This window comes from Oncorhynchus mykiss, chromosome 23, assembly GCF_057628025.1.
Source record: "Oncorhynchus mykiss isolate SJ-2025 chromosome 23, ASM5762802v1, whole genome shotgun sequence".
Taxonomy (NCBI): domain Eukaryota; kingdom Metazoa; phylum Chordata; class Actinopteri; order Salmoniformes; family Salmonidae; genus Oncorhynchus; species Oncorhynchus mykiss.
The window spans coordinates 24721947-24739737 of NC_143044.1; the positions used below are offsets into that span (position 1 = coordinate 24721947).

Consider the following 17791-nt stretch of genomic DNA (forward strand, 5'->3'; position numbering starts at 1 on the left):
TTGATATGTGTCACTGTGGAGGCTCAGGACAGCAGCGGTCAACTGGTAATTCATGTCTGGCCAGCAGAGAGAGAGATGTGGTTGTAGGAGGAACTGAACCGGCTGACAGATAGGGGTATGAGAGGGAGGTCAGGGCTTTGAAAGATGGTTCACTGATCACATATGATGTTAATTCAAAGTGTTTATTGAAATTTGAGTAGTTTTGTATTTTTAAGTTGTCGATTGACCCAAGTGGTATTTTTTTTTAAAGGTTTTAAGCTTACATTTCAATTGCATGAAAGCCAGTAAGGGCAGGGTGAAAAACAGATAATTTTCTTTAAAAAAATGTTTAATTGGCTAAATATTTTAACAGTGCACCAGGAGTACATGCTACTTTGATTCCTGTAATGCAGAGACTGTTAATGGAGTACTTTTCTAATCCAAAATTATACTTTTTTAAATTGTTTGGTATCTCAGCTGGTTAGCTAGCTCTCAGTTTCATTGACCACCAAACCTTGCTAATGCTAGCTAGCCAGATAGCCACTTAATATAACTTGTTTTTTCAAAATATGTTAGCTAGCTAAGTTCGCCATGTTATGAATACAACTCCTATCTGCTGTCGACATCAGGATACGATTCGAGGGCATTTAGCAACAAAAATGCTTAGTAGCTTTAACTGCATGCTAACAGTGAATTCAGAGTGGCTAGCCACACCACAAGCATAATTTTACCAGGTTCCTGTGAAGCAATTGTAATGACAGTCCACGACAACATACCCAAGAGTTTCCTGATTAGCAAGGGGTAGTCTGTGTTTAATTTAACCAAGAGGGGCGGGGCTGGGCTTAGCGAAGGGTCAATTGGTCACCCTTTTTGTGAACAGCACCTGTGGCGTTTGCTCTTTTGGCCATGTTTGGCAGCCATCTTTGATTTGATGGAAATGCTGAATGACAGGTGGTGCCATTTTGCCCATTAATGCATGAAGTCCATCATACAGTCCTCATCATTCAGTTTAGAATTAACCTGACATATAGTAGCTGCCCTTGTTTCAGTATACAAAAGGTCACATTTGTTGGTTATATGTCTAACAATAATCTTGTTTACTTCAATTATACAGTTTTTGCTTCCTGCTGGAAGCCTCTTAGTTGTCACTATTGGGCCATGCTAGAATGGACAGACACACTGTGCTTTCTAATCACAAATGCTATTAACTAACCCCTACAACTCACCTTAAATATCACATAACCTTACCCCTAACTTTAACACGGAATTAAGAACAAATAGCCCATATACAGTACTTGCCCATTACTTTTGGCGATATTGCAAAAGAAAAATTCAGCATGGCCTTCTAGCGCGTATTACCCTCTCCTCTTAGAAGAGTTTATGTGGTAATTATTGACCTAACAATGAGCTTCATTACCCACTCTCTTTCATGCTGTTTTGCCTGATAATTGTTATTTAATGTGTTCAGATACATTAATTCGTCCAATCATCCCCTCCTCCAATGTCAAAGCGATGAGGAGTAAAGTCATCACTCTCTGGTGATTAATATACGGCTCTTTTGTTATTGAATCCTGTTCTGGTGATTAAACTGGAAGTGAGTGACTCGCCGACCGACCGACCGACCGTTCTTATTAACGGGGCGATTAGCAAAAGCAGCCAAATTGCTAATTGCAGTTTTCAAATGTTGTTGGTTACAGAGGTTTGATCCACTTTATCTGTTTCTTTTTTTACATTTGAAGTAGAAATGTGGGGTGTAATGAAGAATTCTATCAATCAGTGTCAAACACACCACCACCCTAACCATGTTGCATCTGGTGATAAGTAGTCATTTTACCATGACAACATTAGTGCCTATTACTAGGACTCTCCTCACTGTTTTCATGTGCTTTCAAGAATAGAAATAACCTTACCTTTTCAATAACTATTACGGTAATAGCCAGAGGTGTCATGCCCGTGAGAAATTCCATAATTTGGTGTTTTGTTGATGGTGTTTGAAAACGCTGTCTCAGGTGCCGCTCCAGAATCTCCCATAAGGGTTCAATTGGGTTGAGATCTGGTGACTGAGACTGCCATGGCATATGGCTTTCATCGTTTTCATGCTCATCAAAACATTCAGCGTCCACTCGTGCCCTGTGGATGGGGGCATTGTCCTCCTATGGGTTCATAGCCATTGTGGTCAAAATAATGGCCTGCCCAGCATTTTTGTACATAACCCTAAGCATGATGGGGTGTTACTTGTTTAATTAACTCAGGAACATGTGTGGAAGAACCTACTTTCAATATACTTTGTATCCACCCTTTGCCTTGATGACAGCTTTGCACACTCTTGGCATTCTCTCAACCACCTTCATGACGTATTCACCTGGAATGCATTTCAATTAACAGGTGTGCCTTGTTAAATGTTAATTTGTGGAATTTATTTCCTTAATGCGTTTGAGCAAATCAGTTGTGTTGTGACAAGGTAGGGTTGGTGTAAAGCAGATAGCCCTATTTGATAAAAGACAAAGTCCAGCTCAAATAAGCAAAGTCCATCATTACTTTAAGACATGAAGGTCAGTCAATCTGGAAAATTTCAGTGCAGTCGCAAAAATCATCAAGCGCTATGAAGAAACTGGCTCTCATGAGGACCGCCACAGGAAAGGAAGACCCAGAGTTACCTCTGCTGCAGAGCAGAAGTTCATTAGAGTTACCAGCCTCAGAAATTGCAGCCCAAATAAATGCTTCACAGAGGAACAGACACATCTCAACATCAACTGTTCAGAAAATAAGCCGTGAATCAGGCCTTCATGGTCGAACTGCTGCAAAGACACCACTAATAAAGGACATCAATAAGGAGAAGAGACTTGCTTGGGCCAAGAAACACGAGCAATGGACATTAGACCAGTGGAAATCTGTCCTTTGGTCTGATGAGTCCAAATGTGAGCTTTTTAGTTCCAACCGCCGTGTCTTTGTGAGAGTAGGTGAACGGATAATCTCTGCATGTGTGGTTCCCACCGTGAAGCAAGGAGAAGGAAGTGTGATGGTGTGGCGGTGCTTTGCTGGTGACACTGTCTGTGATTTATTCCCGAATTCAATGCACACCAGCATGGCTACCACAGCATTCGGCATCTGGTTTGCGCTTAGTGGGACTATCATTTGTTTTTCAACAGGACAATGACCCCAACACACCTCCAGGCTATGCAAGGGCTATTTGACCAAGAAGGAGAGTGATGGAGTGCTGCATCAGATGACCTGGCCTCCACAATCACCCGACCTCAACCCAATTGAGATAGTTTGGGATGAGTTGGACCGCAGAGTGAGGGAAAAGCAGCCAACAGATGCTCAGCATATGTGGGAACTCCTTCAAGACTGTTGGAAAAGCATTTCAGGTGACTACCTCGTGAAGCTGGTTGAGAGAATGCCAAGAGTGTGCAAAGCTGTCATCAAGACAAGGGGTGGTTACTTTGAAGAATCGAAAATCGAAAAATATATTTTGATTTGTTTAACACTTTTTTGGTTACCACATGATTCCATATGTGTTATTTCATAGTTTTGATGTCTTCACTATTATTCTAAAATGTAGAAAATAGTAAAAAATTAAGAAAAGCCCTTGAATGAGTCAGTGTGTCCAAACTTTCGACTGGTACTGTAGTTGTTTGAAAAAAGCTAAATTCTTAATCTTATGGACGGGGGAATAGCCCCCCTCTGGACCACTCCCCAGCCATCCTCACGTACTTTGTGCCTCCTCAGAATTTTGGGGTGAATGACACCCCTGGTAATAACTACTTTTGATAGTGATAATCGAGTATGTTCAATATCAATATCAAGTACATCTTAATACTTGTATCTACATAGGCTTACCTTTTCAATAACTCACTGTAACACCCACTTCTGATAATCGCGCTGTTACGACATGAATATTTTCAATATCCACATGTAAAATACTTGTTGGGTGCCTATAGTGATGTTGTACGTCCCCTGCTGTAGTCTACTGTGTGCTGTAGACCCAGAGGATGGAGTACTTTAGTTTCAAGGGGATTACGTCTTTGTAAACTGCATGAGTTGCGCCTCAAACGACTCCTCTCTTATCTACAGCCTCCAGAGCTACTGCGCGTCGTGTACTCTCCCTCTGCTCTATTTACAATAAATGTCATTGGAATTAATTTCACTGTTTTATTTTTGTCATTAGGCCCCCCCCCCCTCCCCCCATTGTCCCGACTGTAATCCTTTCTCCTGTCAAAATGTATGACCGCCGGAATTCAATTTCCTCCTCGTCCTTATAAGTTGGGGAGTACAAAGAGTGGTAGGCCTTTATCAGTGTCCTAATTCAGACATCAATGAAGAATGTCACTCTGAGTTTACAATGTTTGATTCTGGTCATTCAGTGAGGTGACAGTACTGCGGTCATAACTCCCCAAGGTTACTATAGCTAACCTTATATCTGAAAAACGATTTATTTTAAGTGCACTATAATGTATCATAACTAGAGCTAGACCACATGATCATGAAAAACTCATCATCATAACTCATAACGATAACTAAGCCTCTACATTCATAATGGAAACAACTTTATTATTTTCATTTGGTCAGGGACTTGTGTTTCCTACTACACCACTGTGTCTGTGAGTCTAAGTACTGAAGTGGGTCTGTGAGTCCATTAAGTCTATGAGTAAATAGATGTGTGTTGTGTTTTGGCCCAGTAAGGAGATTCATGTGGTAACATCCACCAGCTATTGATCTGGCCTTTTGAGTCATGACCTGGCAACCGTCTCCTGACAACCCATCCAGCCACAGCAACAGCAAATCCCTCAACACCTCTCCTTTCCACTGACTGCTGTTCTTTCTCTCTTTATTTCCTTTTTTCCATCTTTTTTTGCCTCCTATGCACATTTTTATCTGAGTAGTGCACTTGGCTCTTAAATCTGTCTCTGTCCCTCCTTTGTCTCCGTCTTGGACACCTTTTCCCCCCAATAAATATAATTTGCAGTATGAATAAAAGTCCAAATCTGACAATAAAGTCAAAACAAACGGACAGTGAGTTACTTCTGTGTGACGACAGTTTCAAAAGAATTGGAAGGAGAAATTATGGAATTATATTATATTCTCATATGCCTGAGGACGATGATGTTTGAATAGTCTGACATGCTAACCACAGACGGAGAGTAGCCTTACAGTATATGTCAGACTAACGTTGGAGCAATGTTTGGAAAGGTTGATATTACAACGCTACTCAATGTCAATCGGGGAAGTACTGAGTGATGCATATCGTCTTGTTCCAGCGTGATGAACAGCCCTGTCAATGGGAAGTCTTGTTCGCTAAGGAGGGGATGCAAATCTGAATCAATTTAGCAATTCATAGATAATTTGGATGTACCTACCTCCCTCCCTCCCTCCCTCCCTCCCTCCCTCCCTCCCTCACTCACTCACTCACTCACTCGCTCTCTCCTTCCCTCCTCCTCCCTCTCTCCCTCTCGTTCCCCCTACCTCCCTCTCTCACTCCCTCTCTCCCTCTCCTTCCCCCCTCTCTCCCTCTCGTTCCACCTCCCTCCCTCCCTCCCTCCCTCACTCACTCACTCACTCACTCACTCACTCACTCACTCACTCACTCACTCACTCACTCACTCACTCACTCACTCCCTCACTCACTCACTCACTCTCTCCCTCTCCTTCCTCCTCCTCCCTCTCTCCCTCTCATTCCCCCTACCTACCTACCTACCTCCCTCTCTCACTCACTCTCTCCCTCTCCTTCCCACCTCCTCCCTCTCTCCCTCCCTGCTCCCCAGCCTCTGCCTCTGCCTGGGTGAAAAATTTGGTGCATTTCCATGATAGGCCGTGTGGATGTGGGGAGTGTAAATGGCTAATGAATTACAGATGAACATTGATGCAAATTAATCTTCCTGATGTACCTCCCTGGGTTATATGGCAGCCATTTAAAAGTTTAATCAATACACCAAAGTTGAGAACATGCAGCCGCTGCAGTAAACAGGGAGAAGGAGGAGGGGGAATGGGGAGGCTTGATTCCAGGGCATGCATCATAATGACAGGTATTTATGTTTAATGGACTAAATATTTTTTATTGGAAAAGGACAAATTTAAGTGTGTAAGTTATTCTCTGGGCTTTTCCCTCTGAGGCCTGCTGAGAGTTGCCACCTTCTTTGTTAAGATGCACTGGGCTAATGGGCAGGGTTGAACACAGAATTAAATAAGTTATATTAAGTTATATATTATATTATATTCTTTATTACTCTTTCATCATGATGATATACTGTAGGTCTTGTATATTGGTAGGTAAAATATTTATTTATTTATTTATGAGAATGGTTTCAAGGTTTATTCCATTTCACCTGGCAACTCTGAGGACTATACAGTATAATACTCCCTATTTATAATGGTCAATTCAAAGTCAGCCTCTTATCTCCTTGTCCCTAACAACAACATCAACAGATGGCTTTGATCATAAGTAGATCTGTAGTCTTACCCGGGCTATGCCTGAGATTCCAACACGTGTGTTTGTCAGGAGCTGTCAGTAGTTTGTGGTTTGCTTAGGGCTCAAACCTGACAACACACTAGACCTGTTGATCTGTGGCCCAATTCTCGCACGCACGCACGCACGCACGCACGCACGCACGCACGCACGCACGCACGCACGCACACACACACACACACACACACACACACACACACACACACACACACACACACACACACACACACACACACACACAGAGGTCCTTCTCTCATTTGATTTAATAACTGATATAATCCAGGGTCCACGTTTAATAAGTTCCAGCCTCTCTCTCTCTCTCTTTCTCTCTTTGTGGATATTTATTCTCTGTAGAGAGTGAGGGATACTTATTAGCTAAGCTTTTCACTTCAGAAATACCTCCGTCGGCAGAGGTCCAGACACAGTATTGCTTTACAGGTAGTAAAGTACACCAAGTAATCACCTAGTAAATATGACTTTTATTCTTCTCTTCCTTTCTACCCCTTTTCTCTTTTTCCCTTTTCATAGCGGCTACTTTTTAATGTTCTTCCTTTTAAAATGGTTTTTCATGCTTGCACCTAGCAACTGTTGTCATAATGGATATACAGATAATCAGAGATCTTCTGTACCACCAACACACACCGATCATATTTACATATCCTCATCATTATAATTTATTTATGTGCCACAATTTGACTAGCTGTCCATTTGGGCCGTATGTATCAAGTGGCTCAGAGTAAGAGTACTGGTCTAGGATCAGGTTACCCCTGTCCATATAAACATATTTATTGTGACCTGAATGGCAAAGCTAATCTTAAAACGAAGCACTCCTACTCTGAGATTCTTGATTCATACAACCCGTAATGTGTGTTTGTGAGACACGGGGGGGGGGGGGGGTGTATCCATATAAACTGAACAACATATAAAACGCAACATGTAAAGTGTTGGTCCCATGTTTCATGAGCTGTTTCCCTTTTATGGGGAAAAACTCATTCTGATTGGCTGGTCCTGGCTCCCCAGTGGCTGGGCCTTAGCCCTCCCAGGCACAGCTGTGCCCCTGCCTAGTCATTTGAAATACATAGATTAGGGCCTAAGGAATTTATTTCATTTGACTGATTTCCTTCTATGAACTGTAATTCAGTAAAATCGTTGAAATTGTAGCGTGTTACGTTTGTATTGTTTTTCAGTATACAGAGCATTCGGAAAGTATTGACTTTTTCCTCGTTTTGTTACGTTACAGCCTTATTCTAAAATTGATTAAATGAATACAAATCTCATCAATCTATACATAATACCCCATAATGACAAAGCAAAAAAGGTTTTTAGAAAAGTTTGCAAATGTATAAAAATTAAAAAAAAACAGAATTAACTTATACTTACATAAGTATCAAACCCTTTTCTATGAGACTCGTAATTGAGCTCAGGTGCATCCTGTTTCCATTGATCATCCTTGAGATCTTTCTACAACTTGATTGGAGTCCACTTGTGGTAAATTCAATTGATTGGACATGATTTGGAAAGGCACACACCTGTCTATATGATATCCCAGTTGACACTGCTCAGAGCAAAAACCAAGCCATGAGGTCAAAGGAATTGTCCGTAGAGCTCTGAGACAGGATTGTGTTGAGGCACAGATCTGGGGAAGGGTACCAAAACATTTCTGCAGCATTGAAGGTCCCCAAGAACACAGTGGCCTCCATCATTTTTAAATGGAAGAAGTTTGGAACCACCAAGACTCTTCCTAGAGCTGGCCTCCCAGCCAAACTGAGCAATCGGGGGAGAAGGGCCTTGGTCAGGGAGGTGACCAATAACCCGATGGTCACTCTGACAGAGCTCCACAGTCCCTCTGTGGAGATGGAAGAACCCTCCAGAAGGACAACAATCTCTGCAGCACTCCACCAATCAGGCCTTTACTTTCCATCTGGTAGAGTGGCCAGACGGAAGCCACTCCTCAATAAAAGGCACATGACAGCCCTCTTGGAGTTTTCCAAAAGGCACCTAAAGGACTCTAAGACCATGAGAAACAAGATTATCTGGTCTGATGAAACCAAGATTGAACACTTTGACCTGAATGACAAGCATCACATCAGGTGGAAACCAGGCACCGCTCATCACTTGGCCAATACCATCCCTACGGTGAAGCATGATGGAGGCAGCATCATGCTGTGGGGTTATTTTTCAGCGGCAGGGACTGGGAGACTAGTCAGGATCGAGGCTAAGATGAACGGAGCAAAGTACAGAGAGATCCTTGATGAAAACCTGCTCCAGAGCACTCAGGACCTCAGACTGGGGTGAATGTTCACCTTCCAACAGGACAACGACCCTAAGCACACAGCCAAGACAAAGCAGGAGTGGCTTTGATCGAACATCGATCATCTCTGGAGAGACCTGAAAATAGCTATGCAGCAACGCTCCCCATCCAACCTGACAGAGCTTGAGAGGATCTGCAGAGAAGAATGGGAGAAACTCCCCAAATACAGCTGTGCCGAGCTTGTAGCGTCATACCCAAGAAGACTCGAGACTGTAATCATTGTCAAAGGTGCTTCAACAAAGTACTGAGTCTGAATGCTTATGTAAATGTGATATTATTATAATCATTTTTGAAATATAAATTTGACAACATTTCTTAAAACCTGTTTTTGTTTGTCATTATGGGCTATTGTGTGTACATTGATGAGGAAAAACAACAATTTGATCCATTTTAGAATAAGGGCTGTAACGTAACAAAATGTGGAAAAAGTGAAAGGGTCTGAATACTTTCCGAATGCACTGTATGTCCACATATAGTCTGCCAAAGTAGTGACTCAATCACATGATGTTGTGCTGGCCTGATAAACGGACAGCGGGAGATGGATAGTGTCCACTATAATAGGCCAGGCTCATACGAGGCCGTGCCCAAGCCCCATAACTCATTCTCTCACACAGCCTTATGGATGCCTGCCTCCAGACCCTTTGTCTTCTCCCTTCCATATTATTTCAGCCCTTTGAGATAATACGGAAAGTTTAATTGCATTGTTAATTGATTTTTTTCTCCACAGCATTATTACCCCTGATGGATTGTGGCACTGATGAAAACGTTGGTTGGCCGGAGGGATAGCGTGGGAGAGAAAGGGAGAAAAAGAGAGGAGATGGGAGTAGAGGAGAGAAAAAGAGGAGGGCGGGAGAGGAGAAGAGGAGAGGTAGAGAAAAATAGAGGGGATAGAGAGGAGAGATGTGCCTGGTGGAGAATAGATAACCTTGATGTTAAGAGCTACATCCTTCGGATATGTCTTTCCTTGACATATTGATGGCCCTTGAAGAGAGAGGAGCTGATTGTATGCAGGGAGCAATCATTAAACCCACTCCAGCTCTCTCCCTCCCTCCCTCCCTCTCCCTTTGTCTCTCTCTCTCTCTCTCGATTCATTTGTTGATTTACGTAGAGGTCTTTGTTGAGCAGTAGGTCTCACTAGCTTATGGCTGTAGTGATTCTTCAATCCCTTTAACTGACTTCCTAAACCTCTCCTTCCTATGTGCAGTTGTAACTTCATTTCAAGGTTTGTTATCTGTTGTGTGTCATAGTGATTTCTGTGTATGCAGTTGTTGGTTGTGTATTACTTGAGTGCATACAATATACTTTACTCCCCTTTAAAGAAGGAGATATTGTACTCCCCTTTAAAGATATAGATACTGTAGTCCCCATTTAAAAAATAATATAGATACTGTACTTCCCTTTAAGAACAGTAGAGATACTATACTTCCCTTTAAGAAGAGTAGAGATACTGTACTATCCTTTAAAAAGAGCAACAAGGTGCAGGGTGTGCGTGACATTCTGTGCAGAACAAAGGCCTGAGTGTTCGTTTGCCAGAGGATCCATGATGGAAACATTAGCTTCCCACGTCACTGATCTAATCTGTCACTTTAATGGGTGTTCACTGTTCTCAGGGATCTCTCTCTCTCTCTTTCTGTGTGTGTGTGCGTGCACGTGCACGCCCATCTGTGTCAGTCAGTCATGGGACACAGATAGTATATCCATGACACCAGTATCAGCTCATCAAACTGTTCCCACTGGCCTGAGGAGGCCTCATAAGGAATTATGTAAGTCTTTGACTTCTTCCCCTTCTACCTTCTTTCTCTCTCTCACCATCCTCCAATAATATGTTGGAGTCTAGCTGTTGGGGGACTGATGGAGTTAGGGGTGTGTATAGTAGCCTGCTCTTTATCACACTTCACAGCCTGCCAGGTTATACTGTACACATGTGCACGCACGCACACACGCACACACACACACACACACACACATACACACACCCTGCAGCCAGTCGTTAGCTAGGAAAGCAGACTCCATCTCTTTGTTTTCTCATCACTCTCTATCTATCTGTCTATCTTCTCTGCTCCCCCCCCCCCCCCCCCCCCCACTGTCTGGCTTCCTCTGGCATGCCCAGATGTCTCTGTTTAAAGCACTGTGGGAGAATCAGAGCTCACAGCCCTCTGATTGGTGCTAGGGAAACTTGGATCAGGGTTTTTGAGCAGTCATCAATTTGTGTACAGTTGACCCACAATTTGTTTGTAACTAATTTATTTGATCCAGCCCTATTCTAAACAGATACTTTTTCTTGTATTTATTTTTTGTATTTCTTCGTGAACTGTCAGTTGTCACTCTACATCTCAGTAGGTAACCTGTGAAGTGCCCTAGCCTCCTTGCTATATCTCTCAAGGGGTCTATGTAGGGTATGTGAAGGGCCCTAACTCCAGACCTTGGGCTGTGTAGGTAACATCTAAAGGTCTGTGTCCTTCAGTAGGTAAGCTGTGAAGGGCCCATCACTCCTCTGATCACAGTGCTATAAGACCATGTGGAGCCCATTCTCCCACCGTGGCACCTGTATCCCCAGGCAAACTGTCTGAACCGGGCAGGGAGCAGGCAGGCAGGCAGGCATGGGGATTTTATCGGAGGTGACAGCTCCTCACACTTGAGTGTTTGGATCACCTCAAGTAGCTGGGCTATGAGGGGAATGAGAGCCGCTCCACTACAAAGTCCAGATTTAGATTGACTGAGCTTGTCCCCGGGCCTGTGTTCTGCACTGCTCCCCAACCTGACACAACACACACATTCACTACTGCTGGGATGAAGACTGCTGCACTGAACTGACATCAGGGGTTGTGTGTGTGTCTCCGCGTCTGTGTGTGTGCGCGTGCGTGTGTGCCTGTGTCCATTCAAGTTTGTGTGTGCGTGTGTGTGTGTGTGTGTGTGTGTGTGTATATATATATATATTAGTGGGGCTACATTGAAGACAGAGAGTTAGTGAGCGGTGGTGTGTCAGGTTTGGTTAGAATGGAGGTTGGCGTTGGAATATGCTTTGCACTAATATGGCACCAGTATCTCTGTCCCCATCTCTGCTTTCTGTCACTATGTGCCATTCTGGTCCCTGTCTCTCTTCTGCCCTGACAATGTCTCCTCCGATTAAGTGATTGGCTATATCGCTCTGAGCGCCCCTCAACTGTTTCTGACATCCTTACCCTTTCCTTTCTTCTCCTCTCATTTCCTCTGCACTCCCCCTTTCTCCTCTCCTTTCCTCCCCTTCCCTCAGAATAGAATACAACTTTATTGTCCATCTGTTACAACCTCCTCTACTAATGCTCTTGATGTCTATTTAAGAAGTGTGTTGATATCAAAAGACGTATCTGTCCTTCTGTCAGAGGGTCGTTGACAGCGCTAATGCCACTTGTCCTTGCCGAGCGGTGACACCTAGCTAGCTGTAGCTGCATCTCCGCCGCATTCGTCAAGTAGTGCTCTGCTGAGCGCTGTGACATCACAGCTAGGACAGGTTATGGACAGAGTCGACCATTTTGTTTTACAGTGTAACCCTTGGAGGAATAGCAGAGGGTAAATGAATTCCTTTGTTGTAGTTATTTTGTTTTTACAAAGCTACTAACTCGTACCATATTGAATTTGATGAATAAAACAGTTTTCACCTTGTCTTTAGATTAACGGATATATGATAAATAAGAATATAAACGTGTGGATTTTCATTGTAGCTTTTTTGTTGATGCAGACATTGATTGGATCAATGAGCCATACAGTAGGTTCAGCTTTGTTGTTTAGGGCAAGTACAAACATCTCACATACGTACTATGTTTCTCTACACATCTTTGGTATAACATTAAGAATTTAAAGATTATGTCAAGGCCATGGGTCATGGGACTATACGTTAATATTGATTGTGATACATAGCAAATGAATGATACATATGATCAGTAGTCATATGAAAATGCAACACACACACAGACACACACAGACACAGACACACACACACACACACACACACACACACACACACACACACACACACACACACACGCGTGCATGTGTATGGGTGGAGTGGAGGCAGGGCTAGGGTTGTGGGCTTGTTACTGTCTAGACATCGCCCTGAGGCCAAATGCTGTTTCCCCCGCTGTTTCTCAACTTGAGAAGGATACTCATCCTCCACACACACACACACACACACACACACACACACATCACAGATGGGATAAGACAGATAGTGACAGATAATAAAAAATTATAATAATCATATCTATCTATAAACAATCTATATACAGTGTGTGCAAATGTAGTAAGATTAGGGAGGTAAGGCAATAAATAGGCCATAGTGGCAAAATAATTACAATTTAGCAATAACACTGGAGTGATAGATGTGCAGATGATGATGTGCAAGTAGAGATCCTGGGGTGCAAAAAAGCAACAAACAAAAAAATAACAATATAGGGATGAGGTAGTTGGGTGGGCTATTTACAGATGTGCTGTGTACAGGTGAAATGATTGGTAAGCTGCTCTGACATCTGATGCTTAAAGTTAGTGAGGGAGGTATAAGTCTCCAGTTTCAGTGATTTTTGCAAATCGTTCCAGTCATTGGCAGCAGAGAACTGGAAGGAAAGGCGGCCAAACGAGGACTTGGCTTTGGGGATGACCAGTGAAATATACCTGCTGGAGCGCGTGCTACGGGTGGGTGTTGCTATGGTGACCAGTGAGCTGAGATAAGGCGGGGCTTTACCTAGCATCGACTTATAGATGACCTGGAGCCAGTGGGTTTGGTGACGAATATGAAGCGAGGGCCAGCCAACGAGAGCATACAGGTCGCAGTGGTGGGTAGTATATGGGGCTTTGGTAACAAAACAGATGGCACTGTGATGGACTACATCCAATTGGCTGAGTAGAGTGCTGGAGGCTATTTTGTAAATGACATCGTCGAGGATCGGTAGGATTGTCAGTTTTACGAGGGTATGTTTATCAGCATAAGCGAAGGAGGCTTTGTTTGCGAAATAGGAAGGCAATTCTAGATTTAATTTTGGATTGGAGATGTTTAATATGAGTCTGGGAGGAATAGTGATGCTAGATGGGTGGGCTATATAGAATGGCTATAAACATCAGGTTTAATCCATCCACAGGTAAATCTGAATTGGACCAGCATTTTAATATTCTTCTTCTTCCACTTTCAGGTGTGTTCGCCAAGTGCCATTACGTCTACTATGGAAAGCATTCAGAAGGCAACCGATTCATCCGCAATGACCAACTCTGATGGACCGACAGAGAGACGCAAACACACGCACACAAGCTTCATTATACAAGTCGTTAAATAAAAATTCAAACATCTTCATTAAAATGTCTCTTCCATAACCTATACTGTCACTCTCAGACCCCAGTCCTGGGGCCGTATCTATCAAGCTTCTCAGAGTAGGATTGCTGATCTAGAATCAGTTTTCGATCATGAATGAGATTATATGGACAGGGGGGACCTGATCCTAGGTCAGCATCCTTCTCTACGCTTTATGAATACGGGCCTTGTAGCGTAGTGGCCTGATCTCCTCCTCCTCCGCTGAGCTGTGGCTGGCTCTCCTGTCAGCTCCACTCTCCGGCCCCAGAGTGAACATTGACACTCACGTTGACATAATTGCATTCAAGCAGCAGTGCTCCACATAAACACAACCATATACAAAAATGCATGCATGCACGCACACGCACCCACAGAACTGTTCACGCAAGTGCAAGCACTCTCTCTTTCACACCCACCCGCCCACCCAAACAACACACACACACACACACCCCGTGGCCACAGTGATGGACAGCTCCAGCCAAGCGGCTGATTTGACAGGCACAGCAGCCATGATGGATCACCCGTCCCCTACCGCCACTCATCAGGGGTCAGAGGTCAAACCTGATGCCTCACTGGGCCTGTGTGAGTGTGCATGTGTGAGGGGGACTGGGGCGTAATGATGTATATTTCAAAATACAGTAAATTTCACTTTTAGAGTGTCAGTTAGGAGAAAGAGAGATACAACATAAAATGAATAAAGTTTTTAAAACCTTTACAATTCCCACCCCTATGTCCACCTATAGATAAATGATATAAGATAGGTAGATGTTTATACCTGGGGGGCAATGCCAGACAGGAGAGGGGGAGGATGAGGGCTAAATTAAAGTATAGGAAAGTTAGGAGACCTTTTCTCAAGGAGTCCAACCTTGTGGTTCTGAAGCTGTATTTGAATGGATACAGGGCTTGCCTGCAAGAGTAACAACACTTCACAACTTTTCACTTACCATATGTGTTTAGAGTTATGCTGTTGGCAGATATATTTTACTATGGTCTGTTTTTAATGGAAATTAATCAGTTTAGTATTCAATTATTGCATGATAATGTACAATTTAAAGAGATGTTATATTTTCAAATGCACAATGGAAAGACAATCCAACATTCCAAAACAAAATAAATAAAGAACACATTAGAGACCTAATAAACATTCAACCTCTAACACTGTCAAATAGTTTCACTAAATTAGGTTTGCAAAATTCTGGTAACAAAATGTCCAGGTTATCCAGAAATCCTAGTTGGAGGATTCCTGCTTATTCCCTCCTGTTTCCGTTGATCTTCCAACCGGGATTAATTGAAATCTTGGGGATGGTTACCAGAATTTTGCAACTCTGAATGTTCTATTGAAACAGATTAATAAATTCATTTTAATATCATCAATATCATTAGTATGGAATTAATAAATGGTTAGTTCATTGTGATTTATGAATATTACCTCAATGGGGTTATGAAGGATTCAGAAGGCATGCTTTTAACATATTATAGTATCATTATAGTATCATAGTTAGGAACTATATTCCCACATCTATAAAATGTATGGTAATTTTTCCTGAGTATAAACTTCTAACATTTGTGAATCATGTATACTGAACAAAAATATTAATGCAACATGCAACAATTTTAACGATTTTACTGAGTTACAGTTCATATAATGAAATCAGTCAATTCAAATTAATTAATTTTGGCCCTAATCTATGAATTTCACATGACTGGGCAGGGACGCATCCTTGGGTGGGAATAGGCCCAGCCAATCAGAATGAGTTTTTCCCCACAAATGGGCTTTATTACAGACAGAAATACTCAGTTTCACCAGCTGTCCAGGTGGCTGGTCTCAGACGATCCCGCAGGTGAAGAAGCCGGATGTGGAGGTCCCAAGCTGGCGTAGTTAGATGTAAACAAATTTGTGCACAACATTTGAGAGAAATAAACTTTGGAACATTTCTGCAATCTTTTAATTCAGCTCATGAAACCAACACTTTACATGTGGCATTTATATTTTTGTTCAGTATATAATATGTCCTATTAAATATACTCACTAGCTATGTTACCATTAACTTGTCCAGTGATTTTTTGTTGTTGTTGACGTTTACAAAGTTTGCGTAGAAAATAGATTTGACAATTGCCTGCTACGGTGCATTTCTATTTAACAAACAGCTAGACGTAATGACCTCACACCTAAAACAAATGACAGTGTCGTAGGCTTGGGCGGTATGCCGTATATACCGTATACTGGGGTTTTTAGAAATAGCCACAGATGGTTTTTCAATAGTGTTGAAACGATTTCTTCGTCAACATTTTTTTTAAAATGTGAATATTTGTTGCTACTTTTTAAGTAAATACCTTCAGTCAACTTGTGAAATGCTTTAGGAGATAAAGAAGATCACCTTCTTCATTTCGTCTGTCACATAATTTTTCATTATGAAGCTTACCAGAAGTCCCCAGTTACGTCGTGTTTCTTTACAAGCACACAACGAGACACAGGAGCAACTGTGACTCTCAAGTGATCTAGTTACAGTATGGAATTCCCAACTAAATGTTTGCTAGTCTTATAACTATTAAGTTAACTGTCTAAAATGTGCTAAATGCTCTCTCGTTTTGCATTTGGTTTGCTAATTTAACTAGCTAGTTAACTATCTCTCTAGCTAAGTGGTTAGCTTCTTCCAATATGAAGCTTTGCTTGGTAACAGCAGAGAAGGGTTTCAAAAGCTTTGCTGTTTAATATTTGTTTTGTGCATGCAGCAAACTGTAAGTAGCCTTTTTCAGTTACTTGTATACATTTATGAGCTGGAATATCTGTCCTGCAAATACTTTTGGTCAGAGACTGCATAAAATGTTAGCAATGTGGTCATTAGGATTTAGTTAGCATTCTCTATGGGATTTTACATGTACTTGTTAGCATTGCTAACCTTCAGATTACAAATGCTCAGTGGGGTTTGAAATAGCACCCAATGTGTTCAGTGCCGGTATTACCGAATTTCCCGGTATGGCATAAGGTCGGTATGAAGGTATGACAATCTGGATACAGTGTTGAATAAAAATGAAGTGTTTCCATGACCCATTTATGCATTAATAAATTGGAGATAGCCTATAAGCCCTCCCATTGTCATGTGCCAACATAACGCCCCGGTCCGTGTCATGGAGAAACTTGCACTCCTGTAGATCTGAAATAATTGGATGATGAAACTTGCGTCCAGCCAACCAGAACAGCAAGGCGAAGCAGTTCAGCCATTCTTCAAAGTCCGGACAAACCTTACAAATAAACGTTATTTTTATAGTTGAAAAATAGATTTAGCAGGTAGTAAGTATTTAGAATTTAATGTAGAGTGGAGCTTCATAGTTACGTGTTGACATCACATGCGTGTACCTTAAAAATGATTCGGCAATGATCATTTATTCTAAAAACATATTTTCCATCATCATTTGTCGCAATAAAGAAAGTTAGGCAAAATAAAATGTTTCCTATATCTGACGTTACCATTACACATGTAGCAATGATTCTTTTGGCGACATTGCTTTTGTGAAATAAACCTGGAAACCTGCCTAATGTCATCTTATTATCTGCAATTTTGAAATGAGGCAATGCTGTTTTAGATGATCCCAAGTACATTTTGTATTACCCTTTAAAGGTCACTCTACTTTTATTGATTAAAACATTTTACTTGAGCTGTGTTGCTCTGTGTCTACATGGTTATTGGAAATGTCAAATTGCGTCATTCACATATTCCAT

At 42.1% G+C, this 17791-nt stretch overlaps 1 protein-coding gene across 1 annotated transcript in view; it reads left to right on the forward strand.

The window, feature by feature from the left end:
- LOC110502629 (leucine-rich melanocyte differentiation-associated protein) overlaps positions 1–16114 on the forward strand; it is a 378878-nt gene extending 362764 nt beyond the window's left edge. Inside the window, exon 7 of the mRNA XM_021580813.3 lies at positions 13916–16114. Coding sequence (XP_021436488.1) covers positions 13916–13995 — 80 coding nt within the window. The 3' untranslated portion in view covers positions 13996–16114. The remainder of the gene's footprint in view (positions 1–13915) is intronic.
- The last annotated feature ends 1677 nt before the right edge of the window (positions 16115–17791 follow it).